General features: G+C 37.3%; 1 protein-coding gene across 1 annotated transcript in view; it reads left to right on the forward strand.

Moving 5' to 3' along the window:
- The window catches only part of LOC141495014 (chemokine-like protein TAFA-4), a 124,778-nt gene extending 115,208 nt beyond the window's left edge, over positions 1 to 9,570 (forward strand). The window contains exons 4-5 of the mRNA XM_074196085.1: positions 1,298 to 1,422; positions 9,160 to 9,570. Coding sequence (XP_074052186.1) covers positions 1,298 to 1,422; positions 9,160 to 9,171 — 137 coding nt within the window. The 3' untranslated portion in view covers positions 9,172 to 9,570. The remainder of the gene's footprint in view (positions 1 to 1,297; positions 1,423 to 9,159) is intronic.
- The last annotated feature ends 758 nt before the right edge of the window (positions 9,571 to 10,328 follow it).

Here is a 10,328-nt window from a genome sequence, read left to right on the forward strand (position 1 = left end):
CAGACTAAAATCTTACTAAACATGGCTTAGTATCACTTATCTTTAAACTATGGAATAGTGGAAAGAGCATTCAGGACTGAGTTTGATTAAACCTAGGCTTAAGCCTCAATCGTGCTCCTTGTTATTTGCTAATCATCTCCTCAACGTAAGGTTCCCTAAAATGGGCATGGCATCACAGAATCTTCAAAGTGGAAAGAATGTCAGTGGAGATCTACTCCAAGTCAAGTAATGTAGCTACCGTATCCCTCTACCAGCCATGTCTTCCCTTCTCCTGGCTCAGTATCTTCAGTTCCTTCAACCAGTTTCAACTTTCTAGCTTATCAACATTATTCCTAAAATGAGGTGCCCAGAAAGGAAGACCAGGGCAGAGAACATCAGAACTCTTCCCTTGCTGGTGTTGACCACTACTTTTTTTTTTAAACGTAGTCCACTGAGATAGATCCAGGGTCATCATTGCTGCTCTGTCCTCAGAGACATCTCATGATGGGTCAGCAACCCTCAGAAGGAGAACCAATTTCCCTAAAATAGAAATACCCCTTAAATTTAATATTTTCAGAATACCATTCAGGAGACAAAAGTCAACATTTCTAAATAAATGATGTAGAATAGAAGCAGTTAATGAAGACTTTTAATCTTTCCCCCATGAGATTATTCAGTTCAGGCTGAATGAATAGAACCCCAGTTGGCCTATTTAAACCCATGTATCCCAAGGCTAATTGCACTTGTAGGTAAATACTATCTGGCAACTTCTCTTTGATTTTTCAAGCTGATTTTTTGAGTCCATGTATAAGATCAATCTTTAGGCCTAATAAGTTTGATCACATTTAGACTGGCCAGTGTTCTACCCTATCAATATCATTTTCAATCCCAATTTTGACATTCCTGCCCTCCTTCCTTTTCTTTTTCCCTTTCTTCCCTTTCCTCCCTCCCTCCCTTCCTTCCTCCTTGTCTCCCTCCCTCCTTTCCTCTCCCCTCTCCCTCCTCCTTCCCTCCCCTCCCTCCCTCCCTCCCTCCCTCCCTCCCTTCCTTCCTTCCTTCCTTCCTTCCTTCCTTCCTTCCTTCCTTCCTTCCTTCCTTCCTTCCTTCCTTCCTTCCTTCTTTCCTCCTTCTTTTCCTCCCTATTTATTCCCCCCCCACACTCCTTCATGATTAGGGGATTAATTTTGAATACAGATATTTCATCTTTGTGACAGACATATTTATGCAACCCATTCATTGAGGAAGGTGCTGTTTTCCCTTCAGGATCAATGCAAACAAAGCCCCTTTTAATGCCTGTACCTTGGATTCTCTCTTACAGCCTCCATTGTTCTACAGAAATGGTGGTGTCATATGAACCCATGCCTGGATGGAGAGGATTGTAAGGTACTTCCAGATTATTCCGGCTGGTCTTGCAGCAGTGGCAACAAAGTCAAAACCACCAAGGTAATCATGGGAAAAAAACTCCAAACAGAATCAATGGTTATATCCAGTTATTAATGATATTTACTTTTCATGGTTTTCTAATTTAGACATAGAGAGAACTGTATTTCATATTGATCATGTTGGTTGTTCTGCCACCCCATGGTCTGGCCTTTACTAAAAGATTTCCTAGCATCTTCCTTCACGACAGATTTTATGGAGCTGTGATTTGGTAGGGTTGCTCGTTTTTTAGTCAGTGTTACTAAATTTATTTCACTTCTTTTGTGAACCTGATTTAAAGCAGAGGTTCCCTGGATGACAGACTAATGTATCAAAACACTATGGCAAATATCCCCATACAGATGGATCCCTGAAATAGAAATGCTCCTTAAAGAGAAAATCATTGTTTATCTGATAGAAAATGTGATTCAAGTGATAGAAGCCAATATTTTTAAATAAATGGGGGCAGGGAGGAGAGGGGAAGAGGAATGAAGACATTTGAGAAGTCATCTGTCCAGTCTCTGACCCTCTGTTTTCTTGATAAAATGAGGTTCTTTAAGATCCCACTTCAGTTCTGAATCTATGGCCCTTAGTGAATATTATTATCACCATATGCAATTAAATGTCTGGTGATGCTCATACATTAGACATCTAAAAATCCTTTAAATACTTTTCTATCTAGTATCTTACATTCACTTGACAATAATAAACTTTTCCTTTGCTGTGAATTTTGGGACCATGGATCAGTACTTTCACAAAAGTAAAAACAAGACAAGGAATACAATCAAATGGGTTTTGGAGATTAAGATTAATGGGCATAACTCAGTTTCTTAGCAGATCCTTCCTCTATAGCCTGGCATTGCTCTATGGTGCATTGGCTTATATATGCCTTAGGGTTATTAGGGACCCATGTGCTAGGAAGCAAGGCCTACACTTGCTAAATTTATTCTGAAGTAGTGACATTTCATGGAGCACTTCCAAGAAGTCATAGTCACATCATTTTGCTCCCTATGTTATTGTGATACAAAGAATGCTTTGTAGTAGTGGGCCACTGGAGGATCGTTATGAAGTCATAAAATTTTGTTTCCTTTATTAATCCAAGGAAGTGTGACTTAGACTATATAAAATATTTTATGTCTTTTATAGAACTCATCTCATCTCATCTAGGAAACTGTGTAACTGTGTCCACCTCCATGGCCTAGGCTACTATGTACTGAAGAAAAAGGAACAATGACTCATGGCCCCTTTTCATCAACCCAGATACTTTAGCTAGACATATTTCCTGTGCAGAAAAAAGAAATATCAACTAGTTGATATTTTCAATCAATTAATCAAGCAATAAACATTTATGAAGCACTTTCTCTGTGCCAGTCACTGTGCTAAGTGCTAGGGGGACTCCAAAAGGAGGCAGAAGACAATCCCTGCCCTCAAAGATCTTATAATTTAATTGGGAAGAAAACATGCAAAGTACTATATTCAAAGTGAGCTACATCCTGGAAGAATAGGAAATAGTTAACAGAGGGAAGGCACTGCAATGAAAAGGAGTTGAGGAAGGTTTCCTATAGAAGGTGGGACCATCAAGAATCAGAGTTGAGGATTAGTCAGATTAAATACCCAGAGCTAAGAGATGATTGTGTCTTTATGGGACAGCCTGGTGGTGTCACAGAATGAAAAAATGCATATTTTTGGGGGTAAGGAATAAGAAGGTTGGAAAGGCAGGAATGGGCTAGGTTATGAGTTATTGAGTGCCAGAGAATTATATATTTTATCCTGGAGGTGACAGGAAACCACTGAAGTTTATTGAGTAGGGAGATGACATGATCAGACTTACGCTTTAGAAAATCATTTTATAGACTGAATAGAGTATGGACCAGGGTAAGAAGAGACTTGAGGCAGACATACTCACCGGCAGACTTTTATTGGTCTGGATGTAAGATAATGAGGGTCTGCACCAGAGGGATGGCAGTGTTAGAAAAGAGGGAGTATATTCCAGAGAATACCTTTGTAATGATTTGGGTGGAGGCTGGGGTGCAGTGAGAGACAGAGTGAGAAATCCAGGATGACTCCTAAAATAGGAGCTTGAGGGACTGTGACAAGGTTGTTGCCCTTTCTATGGTAATAAAGAATAGTAAAGAGAAAGAGAGAGAGAGAGAGAGAGAGAGAGAGAGAGAGAGAGAGAGAGAGAGAGAGAGAGAGAGAGTGTGTGTGTGTGTGTGTGTGTGTGTGTGTGTGTATGTGTGAGATAGTTTAAGGTGAAAGATAGAATAATATATTTAGTAAGGAAATGCCCAAAGGAGGAATAATATATAATTTTCTATAGGAAGCCATCCAGATTGGAACATGATGCTGAATTTAAATACAAACAAGTATGTAGCCAATAGGAGCTACACGATAGAATCATGAAAATGAGACAAAGATGTGGCAATTAGATGCAGGATAACCAGACAAAGATTACTTTCTTGGAATATCCTTACTTTTAAAAAACAATGAAATTTTTTTTATTTCTTATGTAATAAACATCAAATAAAATATACATTTCCATATATAAAGCAAGACAGAAAAAGAGTGAATCTTCGTTAAATATACCTTTTTTCCCCACATATGACAAAGTCAACATGAAACTTTCAAAACTGACTTGTTCATCTGTGATTCCTTCTGGCCTTTGTTTTGTTTCCTTCTGTGTAAATGCTTTAATGACCCTCTATTTTTCCTTTCTTGGAATTCAATTGCTAGTCCTCCTTTTCCTCTCATCTTCACTTCCAAAAATTGTTTTTTAAATAGAGAAAGAAGGGGGCGGCTAGGTGGCGTAGTGGATAAAGCACCGGCCCTGGAGTCAGGAGTACCTGGGTTCAAATCCGGTCTCAGATACTTAATAATTACCTAGCTGTGTGGCCTTGGGCAAGCCACTTAACCCCCATTTGCCTTGAAAAAAACCTAAAAAAACAAACAAACAAAAAATAGAGAAAGAAAAAAAAATCTAATAAGTATAATAGTCTTGTATCTAATATACATAGACAAGAAAAATAATTCCATATCAGCCAGAATGTGTCTCCTTTTGTTTTTTAATTTATTTTTACTAAAGATATTATTTGAGTTTTACAATTTTCCCCCAATCTTGCTTCCCTCCCCCCACACCCCACCATGGAAAGCACTCTGTCAGTCTTTACTTTGTTTCCATGTTGTACCTTGATCCAAATTGGGTGTGATGAGAGAGAAATCATATCCTTAGAGAAGAGAAGAGAAGTCTAAGAGGTAACAAGATCAGACAATAAGATATATGTTTTTTTCTAAATTAAAGGGAATAGTCCTTGAATTTTGTTCAAACTCCACGGCTCCTTATCTGGATACAGATGGCATTCTCCTTTGCAGACAGCCCCAAATTGTTCCTGATTGTTGCACTGATAGAATGAGCAAGTCCTTCAAGGTTGAACATCACTTCCATGTTGCTGTTAGGGTGTACAGTGCTTTTCTGGTTCTGCTCATCTCACTCAGCATCAGTTCATGCACATCCCTCCAGGCTTCCCTGAAATCCTGTCCCTCCTGGTTTCTAATAGAACAATAGTGTTCCATGACATACATATACCACAGTTTGCTAAGCCATTCCCCAATTGAAGGACATTTACTGGATTTCCAATTCTTTGCCACCACAAACAGGGCTGCTATAAATATTTTTGTACAAGTAATGTTTTTACCCTTTTTCATCATCTCTTCAGGGTATAGAACCAGTAGTGGTATTGCTGGGTCAAAGGGTATGATGTGTCTCCTTTTGTATCGAGTCCAGTACCTCTCTCTGAGACAGCAGGTGTAGCCTGCTTTCTTATCAGTTTGTCATTCCATCAATTAGAGCTCTTCAGAATTTCAAAGTGTTTTTCTTTACGATGTTATTGGAGAAATAGTACTGGTTCTGTCCACTTTACTTTTTACCAATAGATTCAAGTTTCCCCAGGATTTTCTGAAGTTATCACTTTTTATGGAATGTAGTATTCCATATATTCAAATATGATCATTTGTTCAGCAATTTGTCAATTGATGGACATACCCTTTACTTTTCAGTTCTTTTCTAGCATATTCTTTCTGATGTTTTACTCATCTGGTTTTGTATACCTAGAAAAATCATACATCTTTTTCTGGAAATGCAGTTTTGTGATCTGCAGCTTTCTCAGTTGTTCTGGATAGGTGATATAACTTTTTTTTTTAGTTTTTTTTTGCAAGGCAATGGGGTTAAGTGGCTTGCTCAAGGTCACACAGCTGGATAATTATTAAGTGTCTGAGGCTGGATTTGAACTCAGTCCTCCTGACTCCAGGGCCAGTGCTCTATTCACTGTGCCACGTAACTACCTCCAATATATCTTTTTTTTTAAATGACCCAAAATTTCCTAATGGCCTCTTGGGTGACTTTGGATTTGGCACTCACCTGACCTGTTTCCTCCTCTTTAAAATGAAGATATTGTGGGGTGGCTGGATGGTGCAATGGATAGAGCACTGGCCCTGAAGTCAGGAGTAGCTCAGTTCAAATCGGGCCTCCACATTTAATGATTACCTGACCCCATTTGCCTTGCAAAAACCTAAAAAACAAAGAAAAAATGAAAATATTGAGCTAAGTGGTTTCTAAGGTCCCTTGATTTTTCAATGTCAAATGACACAAATATGTGACTTTGAGTTTTATGATTTTGACTGCATTGAATGGTTCTGTTTTTATTTAATGTCATTGGGTGAAGCCATGATATCTTATTAATTATGCTATGAGTCAGTGAAAAGTTTTGGTCCTTTAAAAAAATTTAATCCTTTATGAGCAGGGTTCTAAAAGATGACTACAAGTCCAACTGTACTATTGGATGCAAAACAGTTTGCATCAAATAATATGTATGATGGGACAACAAATTTGTCTGAATTTGGATGTATTGAAGTAGAACCTTTTGTTTGTTTGTTTGTCCCCACTGAATATATCACTTCATGGAATTTTTGGATTGAAAGTGACCTCAGTGGCCTTCTAATTCATCTCCAATCCTACAAACAACCCTCTATCAGCTCTGCTGGTATATTTTCAGAAAGGGAGAAGCCATTAAGTGGCACAGTGAATAGAGCACTGGGTCTGAGGTAAGGAAGAGCTGAGTTTGGCTTCAGACACTTGCTAGTTATGTGACTGTGAGCAAGTCACTTAATCCCATTTACAATGAGTTTTTTCATCTGTAAAATGAAGACAGTGCTAGTAGCTGCTTCCCTGGATTGTTGCGAGCATCAAATGAGATAATTGTAAAGTGCCTGCCACATTGTAAGCACTATATGAATGTTTGCTATTATTATTGTGCTTTTAAAGGATAACTGGGTACAAACTGTGCAGATTTTCTGCAATATTTATTTAAAGTGTCGTTAATTATTCTGAGTAATAAAGGAAAAACCATCTATTGCCTTTTAATGGTCTTACTTCCACAGTAAAATCAGAGGTTTTCTAAAGGAAGATATTTAAAAATGTGAACATTGCATTAAAACACTAATACAGAGTAAAATTCTTTTGCTCTATTGAACTATCTATGCTTCATAGTTTTATTCAATAATTATGAGAACCCATCTTGAAGGAATTAACAGACAACTCAGCATGCATGAAATGACTTGATGGGTTGTGAGTGCCTGTAATCCAGAGCAACTTAGAACTTCTTCATAATACACAAATACAGGGTTGATGATTTTATTTGAGAGAGTTTCAGTCCTGTATTAGAACATTCATACCAAACTATGAACATAAATATGGTCTTAGAGAGAGAAGAAATTTAGAATAATTCCATCATGTGGCTTCTCATAGTAGCAGACAATCAAAAGCCAATTATCTGAATTTGGAGTAAAAGAATTGAGTTTAAATCCTGATTCTGTCCCTTACTACTCTTTTAACCTTGAGCAAATCACTTTCTTTCCTTGGAACTGTTTCCTTTTGTGTAAATTGAGAGAAGGATGAAATGATCACCAAGATCCCTGTCAACTCTAGATCTGTGATTCTCTGACCGCAGTGACCATTTGATAGGTTTGAACACTCACAAACCAAACTAGTTGGGTCTGAGTCAGTTTCTTACAAGGAAAAGCCAATTATACTTTCCAATTCTTTGAAAGAAACTTTGAAAAGTTCTTTGAAATGTCTGTGATTCCATTAGTGTGTGCCCAAATGACAAATGGCAACCCCTCTATAGCTTTGTGACTGGACCAGTAGATTATGACATCCTTGACAGCAGATCTGGCACACAGTAGGTGCTTAATAAATGGTTGTTGGAATGGTTTAGATTTATGATTTGCTATGTTAATCTTTCTGTTGAAGGCTGTCCTGAAGATGCTAACCTTTGTATAACCAGATCCATTTTTGAAAACTTTTCCAAATGAGTTTTTTTTTTCCTTCTTGAATTCTCCCAGGGCAATTTTTTAGACCTCTACTTTTTCCCAGGTTCATCCTAACTTGTGTTGTACATATCTGCATGTATACTTTAAACTCCCCCATAGAACAGAAGATATTTTTTTTTCAAGGCAAACAGGATTAAGTGGCTTGCCCAAGGCCACACAGCTAGGCAATTATTAAGTGTCTGAGACCATATTTGAACCCAGGTACTCCTGACTCCAAGGCCAGTGCTTTTATCCACTACACCACCTAGCCGCCCCAGAACAGAAGATCTTGAAAAGGAGATGATTTAATTTTTAAACTTTATATCCGTAGAGCCTAGCGTAAAGTTTATACATAATAAATGTTGAATTGCATTTATTGTCTTTGGAACTTGCCTGAACTTGTACTTCATTGGCATAGTTTTCAGAAACCCAAGCTAACTTCTTCATCTTAATAAATATCAAAGTAGGAATTTAAAATAATTTCCCACAAATTCAAACATATTACACAGTATACTTTTTGAATTCATTTTTGAATCTGGGTCAAAATTCTCAAGATTTAATCAGTGTAATTAGCACAAAATCAGCTCTCAGACTACCTTTAAAAGACAAATTCAGAAGGAGCAGATGAGATAGCACATGGCAGTGGTTTTGACAAAGATTTTGGGACAGAGAGGGAAGGGTATCTTTTTTTTCCTATTCTCCCCTTTTTTTAAATAAAAGATTTTATTTAATTTGGGTTTTACAATTCCAGCCCCCCCACAAGCAATTTGTCAGTCTTTACATTGTTTCCATGTTGTACATTGATCCAAATTGAATGTGATGAGAGAGAAATCATATCCTTAAGGAAGAAAATATAAAATAGAAGAGTTAGCAAGATCAGACAATAAGATGTCAGATTTTCCCCCCCTAAATTAAAGGGAATAGTCCTTGGTCTTTGTTCAAACTCCATGGTTCTTTCTCTGGATACAGATGGTATTCTCCATTTCAGACAACCCCAAATTGTCCCTGATTGTTGCACTGATGAAATAAGCGTGTCCATCACAGTTAGGGTTGCTGTTAGGGTGCACAATGTTCTTCTGGTTCTGTTCATCTCACTCAGCATCAGTTCATGCAAATCCCTCCAGGCTAGAGGGAAGGGTATCTTGAGGAAGTATTATGAACTTGCCAATTTTATTTTAATGTTCTACTCTTGCTAAGTGCTAAGCTCAGGTGTTTTAATGTTTCAACATTGTAAATACAGTCAGCCCCATCTAAAATTTAGTGCCCAAGGACATAAGTCCAGACTCCCTATAGGTACATTCAGTGCTTGCATTGCATTTTTGTTTTAATAATTGCTATGGTCTCTTCTAAAGTGAGTTTTGCATGCAATTCACCACTTTGTTATTTCCTTTGTTGTAGGTCACCCGGTAGCCCAGAATTAGCTATATTTTATTGTTGGTGAGAAGAACACATGCTCACTCAGACGATCACATAGACCTTTTCAACGAAGATTCTCTTGGACTTGAGGAATTTGAATCTCCAAAAGGGCATCTTAGATGGCAGCATCTCCTACCTGATCTAGCACCACTTGCTTTTGAGGATATTTCTTATTCAGCATCACACAAATTTAAGCAAACTGAATTTATCTCTTAAACAACTCATTTTGGATTCTCAAGGATTACAAGTTTTCAAGAAATTCTCCAAAGTGGGTCAGACCTAACTAAGCAAGTTTGAAAGCAAGTTGCTTCTTTCATAAAAGTGATTATTTTGACTTTCAAGAAGAAATGATTTTGAAATAACCCACAGCTGTCCTTAATGTATGTATATGTATTCCCCCCCCCCCCCCCCCAGTATACAGTGCATTGGCTTGGGCTGAAACTTACCCAAGTACCCAATGGACTTAAAGGAAGGTGCTAGGGAAGCATGTTGTCAGTGAGTTTTATGGGTTTTAAACAATGAAATAGGCGAAGTGAATTTTATGAACTTTTAGCATCAGTGAACTTTATATTTTGGTTAAAATATGTGTAATTTCCCTCATCATTGCAGATTTTGACATGTTGTTGGGAAAAGACTGACTGTTTTAGCAACTATTTGTTAAATAGACAAATAATTGAGTTTGAATTATTCTTCAGGCATTGACTTCTGAATGTGAAATAGCTAGTTAGTAGTGCAACATCTCTAGTCCTATATTTTGTGAATGAGATCCCTGTTAAGGACAGATATTCAAAAAGAGAAAGTTTTGCTTAGATTTTCAGGCTTTCAACTATGTTTGAAGACGTTATTTAAAATTCAAAAATATCTCTGTTTAGATGAAAAAGAATGCTCTTCCCTTGATCCAGTTTATGGTAGTTACAAAAATTCTGTATTCGATTCTTTAACATAACTAATTGTTTAAAATGCCCACTTTTAGGAAGGAGTTAATTATTTCCTATCAACCTTAGATGTTCCTTCCTTTGTTTTCTCCATCAGTGCATTATTCATCTTGTTTCTAGAAATGTAACTGTCAAAAGAAGTGAAACTTGAATTGCTTTTCCCCTAGCTTTATTGTTTTGAAATTCAGATGTCTCAAAATAGACCAAAATACAGTA

The sequence above is a fragment of the Macrotis lagotis genome, chromosome 8 (genome assembly GCF_037893015.1).
Source record: "Macrotis lagotis isolate mMagLag1 chromosome 8, bilby.v1.9.chrom.fasta, whole genome shotgun sequence".
In the NCBI taxonomy this organism is placed as follows: domain Eukaryota; kingdom Metazoa; phylum Chordata; class Mammalia; order Peramelemorphia; family Peramelidae; genus Macrotis; species Macrotis lagotis.